At 40.6% G+C, this 21,176-nt stretch overlaps 1 protein-coding gene across 2 annotated transcripts in view; it reads right to left on the bottom strand.

The window, feature by feature from the left end:
- LAMA1 (laminin subunit alpha 1) overlaps nucleotides 1-20,102 on the bottom strand; it is a 104,847-nt gene extending 84,745 nt beyond the window's left edge. For both annotated transcript variants that reach the window (XM_032987684.2, XM_042798055.1), the window contains exon 1: nucleotides 20,009-20,102. In XM_032987684.2, the coding sequence (XP_032843575.2) occupies nucleotides 20,009-20,087 (79 nt within the window). In that variant the 5' untranslated portion in view covers nucleotides 20,088-20,102. The remainder of the gene's footprint in view (nucleotides 1-20,008) is intronic.
- Nucleotides 20,103-21,176: the final 1,074 nt, after the last annotated feature.

Below are 21,176 nucleotides of genomic sequence, written 5' to 3' on the forward strand. Positions count from 1 at the left end.
ATTCAGAAGCAACTCTGAAAAAGAGAAACCGTTTTGAAAAAAAAGAGTCCTGTCTTTAGAGATTAATAACAATGGGCTGAAATCAAAGCTAGATCCTTAGCATGGTGTATTAACAGTGCCGCAAGAATTGCTACTGTCACAACAGTGAGGTATTAAAATATTTTTCTTCTTTTATAAAGAATTCTGAAAAAAAAAAAATTCAGTCGTATTTGTGGATATATATATATGCCTTTATCACTAGTAAAACTATATGAATTCTTTATTAATCTACATTCTTCATTAATCTAATTCTTCGTTAATCTACAACATACATCAACAAATATTGTAATATTAATATTTTGTTTTTCTTAGTTGTTCATCTCAACAAGGCAACTTTAAATATTCCTTTAAAGTGCCTTTGTCTGCCCAGTAATTGCATTACACTGGAAAGCCTGGAGAAAAGTGTTAGTGTTATTTAAACCTTGACTTCAGCTATTGAAAATGTGGTTAAATCCTAACCCTCTACACCACAGTATGAATAACAAACAGTGTGTTTTCAATTGTGCTATACTCAAAACTTAACAGGAGGGAGATGGAGCTTTTTATTCTTTTGAATCCTGACTTCATTACATTAAATCCAGACTATGTCAGATGCCTTGTTGTCATTATACCTAAATCTGATGCAGACAAGGATGCTGAAGACATCCTGCTGACCATTTTTGTGAGGCTCTTCTGACAGTAATATGCTTTCTGCACAGTATTCTCTCACCTCATGCAGTATGGATGCAGTATTCCTCCAGACCTAAAGCTGAAGGCAAAGCAGAAATGCGGCCTTCCATTTTCCTATTGGACAAGAAAGCTCACTGGTGGAAGAGGGTATCCTTTTTTACATTACCCTCCAATGATCTAAAATCTTCCTTATTCAGTATTCATTACTGTTCACACAGGGGTCTATCAGCCAGTCTTCAAGAGCTATCCATTACTTCCCCAGGTCATTCATTACCTTCACTCACATCACACAGTAGTCCCATTATTTCTTTCCAGGGTCATTTGTTAGAGTGACATAATTTGCCTACAATAACCTTCACTCAACAGATTTGTGCCAAAGGAATAGCAAAGGCCTGAAGAAAAAGTGCTGAGGGCAAGTACTGTGCTGTCCAAGCTTCACTCGAAACCCCAGCCTCAAGCCACTGTAGCATTCACCCTGGATTCAGCCCTTTTGCCTGCTCATCACCACACATCTCACCAACTTCTAATAAATTTGTTTATTGATAATGAAGTGAATAATGGTATGATAACATTAAGGTCTCATGGTGAGTTTTCTGGATCCCACAGAGATAAGAAAGAACATTTCAATCCAACTGAGTTGGACCGAAGTTTTGCCCCAGGATCCAAACAGAAATCAAGAGGTTGTTAGCTTCATCTTGCAAGGTACTGCATCTCTTTAATTCCTAGTTGATTACATTAACCTCTGATTCTCTTTAATGTAATCAAAATTTAAGGCAATCTGCAGAGGTGTGGCCACTGATTTCAGGGGAGACTCAGATTAATGTAGGAGCCAATTTATTAAGAAACAATAAGTATATGCATTAAACAAAGTGGAAAAAAGGCAAATTTCAAAGAAGTTGCATCTTTAAAGAACATTGTTCCTCCTCAGTCTTTTAAGAAAACAGAGGTATTCAAAATTGTGAGTTCAAGAGCTCTTAGATGTTCCGCTGTCACCCCCAACCCCCCACAGAAAAAAAAAAAAAAAAAAAAAAAAAAGCAAAGAATAAAACTATCTGGTAAAATATATTTTTTTACCTCTCTTAGAATGAGGTAGGTATGATAAGGATGAGCAGCCACAGAATCAGTCACTTAAATGAGCCATTTACAGATAAATAGGTGACTGTCATCAAATCCTGCTATAAAATCCAAGTGGCCATAACAGACATAAAACTCTGGCAGAAGATACCATGTTTCATTAAACTGAACTTTTAGCAAATTATATTTGCATTCCTGAAGACATTGATGAAACTTTTACTGCTGAGCTGTCAGGCTCCATTATCACATTAGACGATCCTAGCTTTGAACCAGCCTTGAGAGATCTCTGTGGATGGCAACAGATCCATATGGATCTGTACAGAATTCAGTAGTACACTTCTCAGCTCACTAGTTTAATTGACCATATTTCATTTGTTAAAATACCTTGCAGCCAACTTTGCAGATAAATACCTGCTACTTCATCTTTCTACCATCAAGTCCACCTCTGGGAATTATTGTTCAGCATTTTTCAAGATACTATAGTGGTCCAGAGAAAAGCTGTAAGAATTTTTAAATTAAACTCACTTACTTCTCATGGTAAGGTAAACTTTTTAACCTGATTTTTTTTCTAGCTACTCAGCTGCCCATTTGCCCTAAACCAGAGGATTCACACGCTACACAATACCAGAAAATGAATAGTGTATAGATGCTAATTTGACTTTAAGAAAAAATAACAACTGGTTCAGTATTGCTCAGCACAAAAGTGGAGTACAATGTTTTCATTATATGTTCAAGCAATTTGTTCTCATTTATAAGAACTTGGTTTTAGCCAGATGCATGACGAAAACTCACTACAGTAAAACTGAAAACCTGGATGGGTACCGTTGGAATTATGTCATTCAGAGCTTTTCTACAGGGGCAAAATGCCACAAGCTCAGAGAAAGCAAAGGGAATCAAATCTGTAAAAAATCTGTGATCAGCAACATAGATATGGCAGAATTTGTCTCATTCACATTCTACAACGTTTGATTCTTAAAGAAATGACAAGAAGAAAGAACTCAAAGGTTAGATGGATTTTGTTTTATATATAGCTCAGCAGGCAGACCTTGTGGTGAGGGACATAGCATTAATTTTTCACCAAAAGTCAGAAAAAAGGCTTGTTCATAATGAAGCCAGTTGTAATGTATTTGAATGATGAACAGGTGGCCATCATGCAATATGCCAGGGAAAAGGAAGACAAAGAGCTTTTAGGTAGATGAGGCAGTCAACTTCTATTGTATGTTCTTCAATCACATGGCCTACACTTCTCTAGGGATTATTCTACCTGAAAACAGCATCTACAGAAGTTCTCACAAGCTCCTCATTGCAGCTATAAGTACCATCATCTTCCCTGGAGACTCAATTTAATTCTTTGTGGTTTTATAAGTTTTGATTTTGTTATAGACTACCAAACACCCCTGAAGTTTTCACCAAGAACAACTTCAAATATCTGGGACATTTCCAGGGTTCTGGCAACTCCAGCTGTGACCAATGCACATCTGTTGATACATACTGGATAAATCTAATTACTGCACATGATCAGGTCAGTTCCATAGTATTTGCACAGTGGATCTGACATAACCTGGACTTGAACATTTTGTCTAGCTCCGATCACCTACCTGTGCACAGAAGCTTCAGTGCACTCCAAAGACCTTAGACTTACTCTCCCTGCTCAGACCACAGCACATACACATCACTAATGGAAATATGGGAACCACATGCAGTTGTGTGACATTTATCAAAGGCTTCTCATACATATTTATTCCCTTCCTTATCTTTAAGAAATATTCTTGGTTTAGGACCCTTGGCTGCATTCTGTAAAGCTAGATCTGAAGGAAACGCCAATTTCATTCCTAGTTAATAATTTTGTCACTCAGGAAATTAATAGGATTTCATCACTGATCAGTTTCAGGTGAAAGGAAAATAGATTTGTGCATTTTGGCAAAATCCATACATTGTGGTTTTGACCGTGTTTAACTGTGTGGATTCTCAATGTGACTGACAGACAGGACAAAACTGAACTTTACTTTTTACAGCTGGCATGTGGAGAAAAGGAGACATTCCCCAGATAACAATCTCCCTAGTGAAGACTTAGCTGATTAAATTAATTTCTTTTATAAACAGTTTGTACAAAGAGAAAGATACATACAAGAGTTGCGCTTTACACAGGCTTCACTATCTCAGCAAATATGTTCAATAAGCACAGTAAAGATGATACTTGTTACCCTGATCAACACAGTGAGGACAGCAAAGCTTCTTACAGTAAAGCCACATTTAAGACAGCTTCCCTCTGAATCCAGATTTACTAATCTGTCTGATATCCCCTAAAAGCTGAATAAAATAGGAAGGCGTTTGTTTGTTGTGGGTGGGTTTTTTTTGTTGTTTTGGTGCTTTTTTTTTTGTTTTGAGTTTGTGGTTTGGATTGGGGGGGGGGGCAGTGGGTGGTGTTGGTTTGGGTTGTTTTTTTTTTTTTTTTTTAAGAAATCAGAAGACAAACTGATGGGAAATTAAGACAATAAATTATCTGAAGAAAGACAAGAACTGAATCCAGAAGGTGACATGTTTTCTGGATTGCTCATCAGTATATACAATAAAGACTCCTAACTAGACTTCAGTGAACAACTCTGAGGCATTCTGCAAAGCAACAGACTGTTTTTTTCCCCTAGTATTTTGGCTTTTTTGTGCTGAGCATAAAAAAAGCAGTAATTTGCAAGTGAACAAAGTAGATGCGACTTAAAAAACAGAGCTGATTGATGTGTGCAGTAACAATGAGCTTCTTATTGTGTCATTTCTCAGAACACAGAAATACTTGAAGGGGTCTAATCTCATTTGCAAGTTAGCATTTTTTAAAATGTTAAGGCAAGCAGCGGTTCATAACAAGCAGGCAATGTTGAAGTTTGCTCATAAGCAATAGATGCTCCTTTTATTGAAAACATTTAGAGGGCACAGTGACAGTTCAGAATAGTTTGATGCACTTCAGGCTAACAAAAGGCAAAGGACAAAATGTAATAAAATGTCTCAGAGTATTAGAATGTATAAAATATGTAATAGTATTATAACGCAGAAGTTGAGGTCACATTCTTTATAACATTGTCAGGCAGTTTTCAATAGCACAGATTTGGTTTAGTTGTTCTGTCTTATTTAAATTTTGGATTAAATGAGTTTAGTAAATAAAAGCCCTGGAACTACCAGACTTAAGTTCAGATTCCTTGACTGCTCAATAGATTTACCCTAATTATATTTTATCAACAAACATCCCTTGCTTAACTTTTTCTATACACTTTCATCAGAATCTTACTCTGTAATCACGATGAAGATCCAGGCTGATTTCCCTAGAACAAAATGGCCTGGAATTGCTGACTTCTAACTGCAGGAATTGAGGCACTAATTCACTGTTCTTAAAGTCAGCAAGAAATCTGAGGTATAACACTCAACCTGCTTTATAATCCATTTAGTGGAGACATTGCCTAAAAATATGCATTAGCTGCAGCATTGACCCATTTGAAAAGCTGAAAGCTTCACTACAACTTTACACAATAAGCTTAGGTAGCAAGTCCCTAGTTAGAAATTATTTAGAAAACTGATATGAAGTTTTCTGAAGCCTAACAGTGGGGATAATTTCTGCTAGCACAACGAAGTTTACAGGAGCTAACTAAGGGGTATGGTTTTACTAGCAGAACCTCCGCAAACTTTAATTTGCAATGTTTAAATTCAATTACTTCAGATTAAAACAAAACCTCACTACCATGACAGGCCATTATTTAAAACTTTTTCTCTATTTCTTCTTATACTGTAGAGCAAAGCTGACTAATGTGTCAATCAAATGGAACCTTCTCCAGTTTGTATTTTTTTAATCCAATCTGTTTTCAATATAAGAACATATGAAGTTTGTCTGTTCCTCAAGAGCTTCCAACAAGGGATATTCTTCAACATCCCTGACAAGTCTACTCTGGTGCTTTATCACTTTAAAAGTTACAAATTTTTGGTCTTTGCTGCATTCATGATCTTTCATGATCTTGATTACAGATTTCGATTATCTGAAAGGTTGTTATCACACACCCTTTTCTCTTTACCAGACTAAGTAAACAACCCTTTCAATCTTTCCACAGCCAATTTTCTAAATCTTATCCTTCTGAACTCTTGGCAGTTTGCATCTCTCCAACAGCGCAGCTCCTCAGACCTCATTAACACCAACTGGAGTAAAATAATTTCTTAAATGCTTGACAGTTTTGTTAACACACCCAAAAATAAGTTTTGCTTTCTTTTCAAGGTGCTACAGTTAGATTTGCATTGCACCCTAGGGTAAGTAAAAGATCCTTTTCTGTTGTACTGCAGCCTGGTCAGTCATGAAAGAGAAGTATACTCCACCTCAGGCCCCGGGATGTGCTCAGGTTGTCTGTAAAACAAACTAATTTGCAGCCATTTGCTGAATGCTCATAAACACTTGCTCTCAGAATAATCTGCTGGCTATTTTACCGCTCTAATGCTGTCAAGCTTTTGCAAATCACACTTAAACAATCCAACTGGAGCACCAGAAGAAAGAACAACAACAACAAAAAAATCCATTACTGCAGTTAATGTGACCAAAAGCTCTTCTTGAGCTCTTCAAGCTGTTGGAGCACAATCTACAGAAGACCAAACCTTGCCTCTTCCTCTGTCCAAATAGCAAGGGCCTTCTCTGCCAAACATTTTCTGTTGTTGCTTACATGCATTCAGCTTTATTAATAAAAACCTTAACGCAGACAGGCTACTGCAGCAACAGGCATTTACCTACCCTGGTCTGCCTTGGGCTAAATGATGTGCTAATTAACATTCAGTGCTCAGAAATGTATTGGAAAGTGTAACACTGCAAATTAATAACATCCTGCTAAATTCAGACTGCAAACACAGAAGGCAAACGTTTGATCACTCATGAATGAACATCAGCTGTACTATTCTTCCCTCACTAATTTTCTCCATATAGTTTGTGAAGGTTAAAGAGCATAAGTCTTGCATAACTTGCATGTCTTCATTAAAATTCTCAGACACCAGCATACAGCCAGGTTGATGCCCAGAATGCAGCAGAGAATTTGAACAAGACAAAAGTGTTTTTTCCAAAAAGGGTGCAGAAAACCTGAATACTAATAAAATGTTAAAATTCAAAGTGTAAGAAGCAGCATGCAAAGCATAAAGGCAACGGGAAGCTAAGGTAAAGAGGTAAAGGAAGAGGGATACATCCCAATTCAGTCTTAATTGCAAGATGTTAAATTTCGCAATATGCAGTATTAGAAGGATAGAAAGTTAAAATTTGGGAAATAAACTCACTGGAAAATGTCTATAACAAAGAAAACCCAGAATTCCAGATAAAACATATTTTTTTTAAAAAAAAGAGGCCAACCAAATCTCCACAAGAAACTGAAGCTTGTCACCTCTGATAGTTACACAGTAACTAACATTTTCTTACACAAAGAATTGAGGTTTTTAAGACCAGAGATGGGTTCCATACTGTTTAGACTGAATACTAACACTAAAACATCATTTAACTTATGAAGCTAAGTGTTATCAAGTTAGCTAATGCAAAATTTAGTGTCCCACCTTCCGAGTCCCTCCCATGCTCAGAGCTTATAAAAATAGATGTAGATCATATGGAAACAGTCACAACACATGTACTCAATTTGAAGTAGAGGGGAGGTAAGGATGCAAAGGCTTAACACTGAAGGAGTTTGAGCAGCTGATTTCCAGTCCCATCCAGAGATTCCTACAAATGAGCTACCATTTCCCAAAGGAGCACACATCACCCCTGACAGCCTCTGCTGACTGTTTTGAGATAATAGAAAACATTGGTAAATGCAACAGGTTTTATAGCTTACATCACAGCCCTGAATGTGGTTTCTAGCATTACGTCTTGGTCCTTCACAGATTTCAGGGATCTGAGGCCAAAACAACAAAAAAAAAAAGTTTGAGTTCTTGAGGATAAGAGTATCAAAAAAAAAAAGTTTTATCACAGCAATTTCTAATACCTTCAGCACAAAGAAAGCAGCAATTTATTGCCAATTAGAAATAAAGGGCAGTAGGAAGAAAATAAGAAAACCAGCTTTCATGATAATTTTCAGCATCAGACAGTACAACTTGATGTAAAAGGTAGGTAATTTGTGAGTACTCTACATATCTCTCCCTCTCTCTATATATATATAAATATACACTCTACATATATATATATATCATGCATTTTCAAAGTATGATCAATAATTGTTCTATCAAGTCATGTCTTGCAAGCATTGATTTTATGTATGGTGTTGGCCTGTTCAAAAATCTGCCTAGAAATTGTCCCAGCATTTACAGCAAAGCAAAAGAGCCAAAAGTTGACAGATGGGCAGACTGCCAAGGAACAACAAACCTGCCAGACCATGAAATTGGTTCTTTCTTGTTCACCCAAAGCTTTTTGCACATGTTGAGGAGTCTACATCGTTGTGTTTGTTGCTTTGGGGGTTGTTCTCTGTTTTAGCTTACACTAGTTTTCTTTCCTGAAGTCATCTTAATCTTGGGAATGATTTTCACTCAAACCTGAAGTAAATACAAGCCCCAGCTATTAAATACTTCAGCGTCTTGTCAGTTTTGTTTATATGCAGCCTAAGACACAATATTAGCTTAGATCAATATGACAGTAGTACTGGCAGTGATTGGCATGTCAAAGACTAGGGACCTCAGTCATTTGTCACTTATGTGTCCCAGTATCAATGAGACAGAACACTTTTGTTCTTACTGATGTTGGATCTAAAGTAACCTCCTCTCCCTGTCCCCCTAGCCCCCTTTATTATGACTACCTCAATAGATAATGGCTCACCCTGCACTTCTTTCCTATCACCAGTTTTCAACCTGAGGCAACAGTCTTCCTTGTAAATTAAAATCTTGTCTGAGTTTAATCCTAATTAAATTAAATAAATGTGCAGCTTTAGGCTTCACACTGAATCATTTATTATAATAAATAGGAAGTTATGACCCAAGTATCTGTTAGCTCTCTCCTGATTCTAAACCTCTGTTTCTCACTTGTAAAATCTGAGAGACCTGAGCTTGGGAAGAATTTTAAAGGTTTATTTGTCCCAGTCACTTCTCTACTTGTGAGTCACAATAACAACCAAACAAAATATTACTACTTCTTTTCCCATGTAAGCATAAAGGACTCCTTGAGGCAGCTAGCATCTCCTTGTGATCAGAAATTATATCTTACGGCAAATACCTGCAGTACAAAGGAACTCTGAAATGTATTTTTCACTTAGTCCACTTAAGCTTGTTATTCGCCAGCCATATATAAAACCAAAATTTATTTTGCTTTCCTAATTTAAATTTTTTTTTTCAGTTCATAATATGAATGCACTATCTTAATATTACAAATTGCAGCTGCCTTACATGAAGTTAAATTTCTATTTAAGTGGAATTTGTCCGTTAATGAACAAAAGCTATTTCAAGTTGAAGAGTTGTTGGCACCTCAGAACTACCAGTTCTCCTGTTTTACAAGGATGTGGGTTTTTTCAGACATAAAAGAAAAATGTTTTCATCCCAGCAGGCACAAAGCCATTATCAGGGCACACACAGCCCTGTATCACTGCCAGATCTTCCTGGGTAGAAAGAAACCCATTTCCTCCAGCTTGAATGGAGCTGAAAGGATTTGCAACTGTGTAACACTGAAGACATGCAAAACTTGATCATTCCCTTATCTCTTCTGACAAGATTTTGCAATCTCTTATTTAAATGGTTAATTGGGAAATAACCTCTGTAGGGTTTTTTTCAGTTACAACCAACTGTTCCTTCAATGTGCTATAGATGTGGCTTTTTGCTCCTTGCAAAAAGTAAATTATATCCTGCTACTTTTTTTCTAGGCAACGAAGTCAAATCGCAGATTACTATGCTTTGTTTACTTACATCTGCTGATCTCCAGACACACAGGTTAACAAATGCACAGGGCACGTATTGCAAGTATTTTTAAGATATTAATAACAAGTCACCTGTTGCATATTTTCTACATCTCAAACCCTCGACACTTTCAAATCCTCATTTTACTATTTTACAGTAAATGCCTTCATGAAAATCAAAACCACTTGTGTCACACAGGATAAATTCCTGAAAAGGTGTAATTTTAAAAACACAAAAATAAAGAGGGGTAAAAAACAATCAATATTGCAAACTTCTAAAAAAGTTCTCTTCTATATTACCATCAGTGATCAATAACTCAGCCAGCTGCATGGAATTTTAATCAAGTGTCCTGAAAGTATTTTGCCTTTGGCCTGAAAACAAGAATGATGCATTTCAGCCCAAAGGGCAATTTTTAAAGAAAGTTCTAACAGCCTGAAGACCAGGACTGAGAGCTCAAGTAATTTAATTTAAAATTCAGCAGTGCTACAGTGACACTAAAAAAAGTTGTAAGGCACATTTTGGATCCTACCCTGAAACACCCTGAGTATTTTTTTGCTGATTACTGTGGGAAATGCTGTGGTTATATAGGTAGAGCTGAAGAGTGGGCAGCTTATTTCTCATTGTCCTTAAGAACAGAAAAGATGAGGAGGGCTGCTCAAGTTCTAGAGAGAGATTGTATCATCAGTCAGTACTACGGGGTATACAGAAGGGTTTTTCTTCTTTGGTGCAATCACCCTGACCTCTTCCCTGTCACTACACCAGAGAGGCCCCTTCTTACCCTCTTTTCCTATCACTACAGCAGGATTTTCAGCCTAGAGATATCCAAACTTGGATTTGTCCATTACCACTATTAGCTGTGGCAGCAGAGCAATAGCAGATCCTTATACCAAGTACCTACAGTAAAAAGTTTCTGAGCAACCTGACATATCACTGGAGCTAAACATCAGCGTGGCAACCTCTGACCCATGACAAAGATACATGCTAAATACAGCTGTCCACCAGAAGTCATCATTGGTACTGACTGCTTCATTGCTGCCTTCAGTTCATATACTATCACTCATCACTATGGAAAGATCTATTCTCCTTTAGTCATCATGCAATTCATCTTGAAGTTTTCTGCCCAGCCACATACGTCTTTCTCATTGCTTGCAAAGAGCAGCCTCCTCCACCTCACAGAAAACCTGCACTGTACTTTGCAGAATCATTTATTCAATTAGAAATGTCCTCATTACAATATTATCAAATATGCAAGGAATTAAGCTGTCCCTTGTGTGACCATTCTGGAGTAAAGAGTGGTCATCCATTTGACTCTAGTATTTGCATTTGTTGCATGCCTTTAGCAACGATAAACTTGCTCTGGAAGATGTTGGCAGACATACTGTAAACCTACTTCAAGAAGATAAATTGGGATAAGGGCTTGGAAGTACTTATTCCTGTAAATTTTAGCTTAAAATTCTTGTTTACTTCAAAAGTCCATTTCGGTTACAAGCTTGCAGTTTTGCATTAACAAAAAAAAATTATGGTTTCTAAAATTCTGATCAACTTTTACTGAGATTTATTGTTCATAACCAAAAATAGCCGTTAAAAATACCCAGTTTTATTCACAAGTCATGGGACTTCTAGATATATGGCAGATTTGCTCTTTATTTGTAAAAAATGTTTTTCTTAATTCTGTAAATTAGATATATTACCCCATAAAAGCAAACTGGACATTTAGGCAATTAAAAAAAGCGCCTTACCAAACCAACACATTAGTTAGCAACTACTGAAGGAGTAAACGAACAATTATCTGTACATAAATGTAAATTCCCAGAAATTCTACCAGAGTCAGTAGAGTTCATTTGAGCCTTCATTTTCCCATCAAAATTTTTATCTCTTCAGCATATTTTAGAGTGTTTTCTAGAAGAAGTCACTGAGTACACGTTTTAGACACTCTAAAAGCTAAAGCAAATAAAAGGGATCCTAGAAATTAAGAGCATGTATTCCACAACCCTAATTTAAAGCAGGGTTGACACAGATCCTGACAATTCAAAGAACCTTCACTTCAGACTTCTGTTATCTAGCCCTTCTCAGTCAATAAAGCATATGCAACGCAATCATTAAGGCACTAGCACACAGTTACAAGCCTTTTTTTGCCCTCTTCCTACAACAGTGCAAGATATTCACAAAAGGCAACACTGTAAAGGCAAGTAAACTATATGAACGGTATGGCATGGAGAATAACAGAACGCACATTAGCTATTCACGCATTTGAATAAGAAAGGTTTGAAAGGGAAAGCTAGACAAGAAAAAACAGCGGACTCTTTGCAGTTCTATTAGTAGTGAAGCACCTTCAGGAGCCATTTTTTTCACTTCCATAAAGCAACATCCAGGAACAGGGAAGGCATAATCCGATTAACTGGTTTTTCAAGCACAGGCCTACTGCTGCTGCTAGACTCTCATTGATTCACTCACCGTCCAGATACTCCTGGATGGATCTGGTATATCCCTGAGAAGCGAGTGAAGACTGACCAGACTCCATCCATCCCAGCAGCAGCTCTGCCCGGTGTGGGGAGCAGCAGAAGAGCACCAGGCACATCCAGGCTGCCATCCTTCCCAGCACCCAGCTCGCCCACCACCTTGTGCCAGGGCTGCAAAGTTCATTCTGCCAGTGCCCACGTAAACAAAATGAGGGACAACTCAAGACCCCTGCTCCAGTCCTCCCTGAAGGGCAGCATTCGGCCACAATCAAGCTGCGTGGGAAGTGCCAGTCGCTACTGGGTTTTTTCTTCTCCTTCCCACACGGACATTTCTTTACGCACTTCTTTGTTCAGATGAGTTTTGTGACAGGTGGCAAAGTGCTAGTTGTGCTTTCAGAAAACTGAACAAAAACTATCAATATCAACCTAAGCAAGCATCAGTACCAGCTCCAGCTTATGCTCAATGGTTGAATTCCAAGGTTTATTATAGTCAGCATGACTTGTGCCATTGATTTGTAAAGAGCTAGGATTTTGCTGTTAAAAACATGGCTTCATCAGGTCCACGAGAAAAAAAATAAATAAGCCAATAATCAAATCAAGACTATAGAAGTTGTTTCAAATTACCTACACAGGTTCTGCATTGTCCTCTCAGCCTTTCATCAGATAAAAGCTCATGCCAATATGATAAATGAAGTGGACAAGGGCCTAGCTTCAAGGTCATTTTGGAGCAAAACAGTAGGCAGAGCCAAGGGTAAAAATAAGAAATGGTCTTCCTCAAGTGGAAACTTTTAAACAGCTTTTTAACCTTTATTCTCATGCGGGAATCAAGAGGGGGGCTGGATCTCACAGCACAATAAATGAGCTCACAGAAACGAATTACATTATGCTTGCAAAACAACTTTCAAATCTGAAACTTTGATCTAAAAGAATTGGTTAGGGAATATCTCTGACAGAGTTGTTACTGTATTAAATGACAGTTTAAAAAAAAAAACAGCCACAAACATCAAAAGCTAACAAGTTAAATATGATAGAACAGAAGGAATTGCTAAAGGCTGAAATCTATTCCATCTACACGAAGTAACAGTGGGATCTTCATGGCCTTGTCTTCTAAGAAAAGCCCAGAAAATACAAGACAAGCCAACTCAGTTCATCAGCCTGCATCAGCTGCTCCTTTACATGGCCTGCAAGGTTGGACCACTTGTGGAAAGGGCAGTGGGTGAGAGCCTGCCATGCGTGCCCTTCTCCAGTAGCCCTCCAAGCTCACATGGCCGTTACAGGAGTAGTGAATTTCCAGGGAGACTTTTAAAAAAGATACCAGGTTTTCTGGTAAAACCAAAGCAACTGATAATTCTGTTTTGCTATGTCAAGAACACAAGGGAAAACTTTTGGGGAATCATAACTGCTGTTTCACATCAGGAGAGGGAGTCTAAATTATATGCATCTACGTATCTTTGTAATAAGGATACCAAAGGCTTATACTTTGATAGATTTATTATATTCTTACACTTCTATGCTTTCTAATTTTTAGAGTGTTATTTAGATGTACTGTAACCACAAAATAAATCTTCTGGTTTTCCTGTAAAAATTGTGGTCTATACAGCTTTTAATACCCAAAAATGTGTATAAACCAATTACATCTCTGGGAAAAAGCAGGTTTTTTCCCCTCTAAAAAACACAGAATGATTAAGAAATCATTAAAATAAAATTCTTAAATAGCAGAAGTAACTCAAAAAGAGCGAACACGGATATACCTAACCTCTTCTTGCTCTGACTCACAAGCAAATGAAGCACTCACCTCAAATTTCAACGATATCCTTGTGCCCAGAGGCACTGTACACAGCCTTTGAGTTATCACTTATGTGCCTAAAAAACACATATAAATGGGAAGTTTGATTGATGTGGACCCAAGGTTTATGCCAACTATCAAACCACAACTCCTGCAAGCTGACCTAGCCAATCTCATCTTGCAAAACTTCAACACTCTATGCCTCTGTTTGGTCAGGAAGGGATGCCTGGAGGAAAAAAAAAAAAAAAAAAAAAAAAAAAAAGACATAGGAGAAGGCAGCAAACCCCACCTGAAGATCCTGTGTGAGATTGCTGTAAATACCAACAACTGATTAACACACACAGATAGTCCTGAATTTCCAGAGATGCATTTTCTAAGCCCTCAGGGAATGGAGAAAATATTTATGACAGACAAATGTTTTCGGTTTTTGTTTTTTGGTTATTTTTTTATCTTCATCTTCAGTCTACTTAGAATCCTTTCATGGGATTTTTCTCTGTCACGTACCTTTGTACTCTGAGAAAAATAGCCTGTGGTCTGTCGGTGCCAACTTTCTTTTAAAATAAGTGAGGGAAAAACACAAAGCTCATTTTAAATTTAGGATTTTCTAATCAAGGCCAAGCACAACATTTTCCCCACAGAATGTCCAAGATGTTCTTTGCAGACCACCAGAAAAACTGAAATTTCTCATGGTTCTTTCCTCCTCTCTCCCATCCTCAAGTCAGACTTCAATCAGCAAAATTTGTACCTGGTTGAGACCCATTACCTTTTGCATTACTATTTTTACACTACAAATTCCTTTTAATAATATCAAGCCCCATTTCTATTTAATAAAATTTCAAGGTATGTGTTGCTTATTATCAATTTAGGGAACCTTATCACTTTAACACAGTGGTACCCACAAAGTCAGCATTGCTGAGGAGGACATGCAATGACGCCTCAGTTTGAGGTGACTTCATAGACAGGTCAACTGAAATTTACTTCTGTAGAGTACTATGTAGAACAAAGTCCATTATACTCAGGCCTCAACGGCCAAACTGTATCAGAGAAAACAAAAGCCCAGAGCTCCAGAATTACATCTGCTCTTCCACAGAGTTTTGCTGCAGTGTGCCAAGTCCTGTAGCCCCACAGAGAGGCAGCTGCTGCAGCTCCATGTTCCCAGGTCCTGTCAGCAGTAAAGCTGAGCATGTATTCCCAAAAGGCACACACATACATAATGCAACACATACATGCATATACATCTGGCCAGCCACATAGATCAAAGACAGAAACAAATGCAACCACCAACAACAGTCTCATCAGATTCTCTAGTCCAGATGATTGGGATGAAAGACCCTAAGTAGAAAATATGTATTCATATGCAGATATATATGCAGTGTGGGTTCCCTCAGTAGCTGACTTGGACAGTTAGTCTATCCACCATGATCCCAGCTCTCCCCTGTTGCTAGCACCTGGGCACATGAGCCCCTGAGGCCCACAGCCCCACAGACTGCCTTGAACACACACGATCACCCCCATCGCACCCAATACACACCCACTGTGAACCCCTCTGGTTACTGGCTGAGACACTCAGCTGACATCATAGCTGGCCCTGGATCTTCTTGTCACCAGTTGCCCAACACAGACATACATGCATGCAGATGGGTCTGTTGGCTGGTCCCTAAACCCCATGGTCTACCCAGTAGTTGCCTTGAATCTCCTGCTCCCCCCAGTAGCCAACTTGCAGACCCTTTGGTCTCTCCAGTGTCCATCCCAAAATTACAGCTATTTGGTACCTGGCTCCCAAGCCTCCCACCCTGCCGACTGGCTGCTCTGGCCATCGCACGCTGGCACACAGCCCCACACAACACACACACGCTCCCATCTCTCCAGCCGCGGGCACCCGAGACACACAGGCCCCTGTGACTTGTGGTCCCTTCTCCTTTGACTGGCACTTATAGCTCCATGTACACAGCACTGAGACGCCCTCACCCAAGAAAAGAGTTAGAAGCGGAGTTTAATAAAAAGACAGGACATGTACTGATGGGGTACAGGGCATGGAGAGACAAGCATACTGACCTGCAATCTATTTACAGCCAACTGGTCTTCTTTAACATCTTACCCCCCTCCACCCAGCCACAAATACTTTTTCTTTCCTAGACCACCTTGCCCCTCCTCCTACTCATCCCCTGCATCCCATAATGAGTCCCATATCCATGTAGACAGCCACCACCACCCCATAAACTTTGGAGAGCCGTTCCTATAACTTGGTGATGGTTGTCATGGGACAGCCTTGGCAGGGGCTCATTTCTCTGGGTTCATTAGTGGGGTGTCCCACCTTGTTCCTCTGTGCTCCTTTGTGTGTGTGGACATGAGGCTTATTACATAATCTAACTCAGAAAAAGTGAGAACTTAAGCCAAGCATACCATTCTGCCCAGTTTTGCCAAAAGTTAAAGTTTTCAGCTTACCTGAATATGGCACCAAAAAGCCTTTCTCCACTAAGTGGGATGCACAGTCATTCCACCAACTGGTGCCAGGCATAAGTGACCCAGTAAAAAAAAAAAAAAAAAAAAAGAGACAGCAGACACAAAATAAAAAAAAAAAAAAAAAAAGCTTTCTCCTGAACTCAGATGCCTAGTTGCTGCTTACAAGTAAATTAAGAAGGACTGTAATTTGATTCTCTCTCCATCTTTGAGTACCCTAATGATTCAACTACAGCATCAGCTTTTTTTTCTTGACCATTCTCTTTCTGCACCTTTAAGCTTACATTTTTGGCTGCACAGCAGCTTAGTTTCAAACACAGGTTTTGCGAGATTTTGTACATGACTTCCCCTCTCCCACATTACCTGTCACAGCAACTTGGTAATACAGCAATCCATTCAGAAATTGGAGATATGCATTCAAACCATCTCACACTAAGGAGATTAACCTAAATCTCCCACTTCCTGGGCAAGTGCTCTAGCAATCTGATTTATAAACAAACCATATCACTTATGTTTCAGCAAAAAATGTGGTTGCCGACAATAATGTCATAGTTTGTGTATTAGTCATAGCCTAAGCATACTTACTAAACCAGATTCTTGAAGCAAGGTAGGTTTGAAACCCAAATGATGGTAAACTTGAGAAATACCTGTGTTCAGCTCTGCCCAGATGGAGCACCCCAGGCACCTTCCTGGGGCCATTCAAACCCCTGAACATCAACACTTAAAGACTACTGATTCCAAAACCCCAGGCAGGAAAAACCCAGCAGGCTACTATGAAACATCAGCTTACAAAAAACTGATGCGAGATGCAGCTGAGGAAATATTTAGTCTCCAACTACAGTCTTGAAAGTTATCATTACCACACATTTACAGTAGGAGGATTTTTTTTTTTTAATTACAGAAAAATCACTTGACAGTGGCAGAATCAAACTTATGAAATATAGGCAATAGTGTACAATATCATTAACTGATTTCCCCTCCTACTTTTTAGTCCTATATCACTGTTACCACCAGTATAATTAAGAATGCATTCCAGCAGAGCAAAGCTGCTAAAAGGCTATTTGCTTCTGTGGTTGTAAAATAACTCTCCTCTGGACCAGACACTGGTGATACATGCTTCAAGAAGTTAGTTACTCCATTAGTGAATACAAAAGAAAACACAAACCCAACTTTTTAACATGATGGGGACACTTTAACAAAACACCTGCAATTAAAATACCAACTACATTTTATAGGTATGTAGATATTAATCTTTAGGCTGAAAGAACCAATCATTAACCTTCAAAGCTGTTCAGTGCAGTGAGTTTACTATTCTGTGTTTCTTTCTTAGACTGGACTTCGGCATTTTCTGACAGACCCTTGCAACCATTGTACACTCATGTTTCCCCATTTGCTGACAGGATAAAAGCAGGAACAAACAGAAAACCAGGAAATGCTGAGAGTTCTACCAAGGTACTGTCCATGGGCATGTCAAGATACCTTCCCCCAAACTCCTCCAATGCTCTTGCAACAGTTTACAAATCTTTCCAGCCTCACCACAAAACTTTATTTTTATATCATGATGCTTACAAGTTCAAGCTCCAATTGTTTACTTTCTGCAAAAGCAACATGGCTATTCTAATCTGCATTGCATTCTTCACATTGTTTTAGGATCAGTTATCTTGAATTCTGGTTTTTGTAAGGCAGTTATCCACCAGGGGGTTTTGATACTCACTGCTTCCTTGGATGTTCTGTGCTCTCATGCTGAGAAAAAAAAAAAATTATTCTATCAACTTAATCTAATAGAAGAATGATCTCCTGACCTGATCTTTCAACTAGAAAAATGTAACTATGAATTTAAATAGCTCCAGGAGGGTGGCTTAGGTGCAACCAAATATACTGGCATCTTTGATCATTGATATCAAAATATGCATTTTATCAAGATGCCTCTAAATGTGAGCTGCTATATAAAAGCTGGAATATCAGCACTAAACTATTTACACAAGCTGCAGCAGATTACTGCAGTGTGATCTCTGCAAATTTCTACAGAAAAGTGGACTCATCACCTATATGTGGCCATCTTTAAGAAGATTGCTACCTTTTGAGACTAGCATAGTTAAATAGGAGTTAATAATGATATAAGGTTATTTGATTTGGTGTACATAAGACAGTACCTAACAAAAAGCAATCATGAAAAGTTAATTTGGCATCATTTTGTCCAGCTTTTCATTTGTTTCCAAGCCTGAATTTTCATAACCAATGTGAAGTGTGTTTATTTACAAGCTGAAATATACAGACTCTGCAATTTATTTGGGCTTGATTTTGTCCTCATTACCTGAAGGATGAGGTTTTGTAGACAACGATAGACACACTCTCTTTTACTGCAGTGTGTAAACATCCAGATCACTTCCCACACTATATCCATCCCGACCACCACACTTCACCGTCAAGAAAACTGCACCGTGCATCTGCACCACATATGCCTTCCAACTATTTTCCATTCTCGGGGGGTTTTTTGTTGTTTTTGGTTAGTTGGTTGGGTTTCTTTTTTTGCTTTGTTTTTTTTTTGTTTTGTTTTGTTTTTTGTTTGTTTGTTTTTTAATAGAGACCTAATGATGCTGGGGATTAACTTGTAGGGAGGAGTAGAAAATCTGCTGGTGACTCCACCAGGAGCTGAACAAGCCGAAGGTGAGAGCATCTGGCGCTGCCCCTTGGGGCCGAGGGCAGGGCAGCTGCCCACCAGCCTCGGGCACACGAGCGAAACGCAAAGTTGCTGCACTTCGAACAAAGAGGATGAGTGTGACCAAGTAACTCGCAAAGCCAGGGCTCGCCGCGGAGCGTGCCGGTGTCCCCGCCGCAACGCAACGGCCAGCCCACGCGAGGGGAAAAAAGAAAAAGAAAAAAAAAAAAATCAACGAACTTTTGTAAGTTATCTCTGCGACACCCTCACGCTACCCCTGCCTCATGCCTGGAAAGTGGTTTTGATCCCCTCTCGCTCCCTATTACAGGGTTCAATCTGGTTTACATTAGCGACAGCGTGAGGCATCCTTCGGGTCTGCCTTCTCTCCCCTCGCCCCCGGAGAGGGACCCCCGGGGCTGCACCGGGGGCTCCGCCGTGGCGGGAGGGGGACCCCGGGCCGGCCGCCAGCCCCCTCCCGTGCCACGGGGAACGGGGCAGCGGCCGCACCGCCGGGGCCGCCCCCTCCCCCGGGTTTCTGCCGCTCCACAGCGTCTCTCGGCTCCCACAAAGGGAGTGGGCGGCCCCGGAGGCGGCCGAGCGGAGTGGCCCCCGCCGCCGAGGGAGAAGAAAGGACTCCAGGAAAGTGGGAGAGGGGGGAGGGAGGCTGCAAAGCGCGGAGATGAGGGATAAAGTGGTGGAGGGGGCGCTCAGGGCAGAAGCGGGGAGCGCTGCCGGCCCCCAGCCCGCCTCCCCCCCCCCCCCCCCCGCATCACAGCGCGGCCCCCGCATCGGCCCTGCCGGGTGGGGGCCGGGGACACGCCACCGAGGCTCCCCCAGCCCCGCGGGGGCGAAAGCCTGCCCCGGGACGCGGCTGCGAACAAACTCTGCAGGCGTAGCATTGCACCGCACTGCTCTGCGAGCGGCGCGCACCCCCAAGAGAGCCGCGCAACCCCCGCGGCCGCCCCCCCCCCGCCCTCTCCCTGCTGCGCTCACCTCGGGGCTGGCTCTGCCCCCGCACCCAGAGCAGCGAAGCCGCCGCCAGCAGCAGCCACGGCCGCCCGCCGCTGCCCATCGCTGCTGCTGCTGCTGCTGCCACCGCCGGGAGGGAGGGAGGGAGGCTGCCCGCCCCGCCGGGCCCGCCCGCCTTATATGCTCCCCCGGCCCGGCCCGCCCCGCCCCGCCGGGGGCTCCCTCACACGCACACGCTCCCACACGCACCCTCGAACACGCGCACACACGCCCACGCTCCCGCACTCACTCCGTCAAGGACCCCGCGCCCCCGTACCACGCGTGTCCGGCCCCGCAAAACCACCACCACCAACAGCAACCCCCTCCCCACCCCCCCCAAAAAAAAAAAAACAAACAAAACAAAACACTTGCAGCCCCGGCTGAGCATTGCGGGTGATGCGCGGGGTGCGATCAGCCCGATTCCGGTGCCTAAAAGTTTCTGGGAAACTGTAATTGAGGGTCTGGGACGGTTTGCGAGGAGGGGGAGAAGGGAAAGGTGAGCGTGCGAAATAACGAGGTAAAAGTGCGTGAGGGGAAGAAAGCATTGCTTAACTGATTCAATATGCAGCTTTCATGTATGGCTGGTATTTCCACGTGTTTAAAAAATAGTAGTAATAATAATAATAATTAAAAAAAAAAGCCGCTGAGCCTTTCCTTGTAAATTTGTCATCCCCAGCTTTGAAACTTCATGCCCTTGCTGATACTTTTTGAGCCTCTGCTCCACATAAACACAACAAATCAGCCATGTTTGTAAATCAAATTAATTGTCTCCTCAGTTGGTAAACTAGGAGGTTGACTACTTTTGTCCTGTAGGAAGTCTTTGCAACTTTTTAACAATCAGCTACCTCTCAAAACTAGCATAAAACACAACAAACCGGTTGTAGAAATTCCTCAAGATAGAGATGTTTTGTTAGTACTTCAGGAAAGTTCATTTGCGTCAGGCTTTCCTATTTTTAAGGTTTGTCAAGTCACAGAGCTTGTACCTACAGTACTCCTTAACGAGTATTTCAAGTAAGTTGCAGCAAGGAACGACATTTTCCTGAGAAAAGAACTGTGTGCCCAAAGTAACTTGGTTGAGGTGGGGGAATAATCAAAAGATACTGTCTCTCAAATGTGAATAGCCACTGACAACGCATGCTGCTTATTTTCTAGG

This window comes from Tyto alba, unplaced genomic scaffold (genome assembly GCF_018691265.1).
Source record: "Tyto alba isolate M040663 unplaced genomic scaffold, T.alba_DEE_v4.0 Super-Scaffold_27, whole genome shotgun sequence".
NCBI lineage: Eukaryota > Metazoa > Chordata > Aves > Strigiformes > Tytonidae > Tyto > Tyto alba.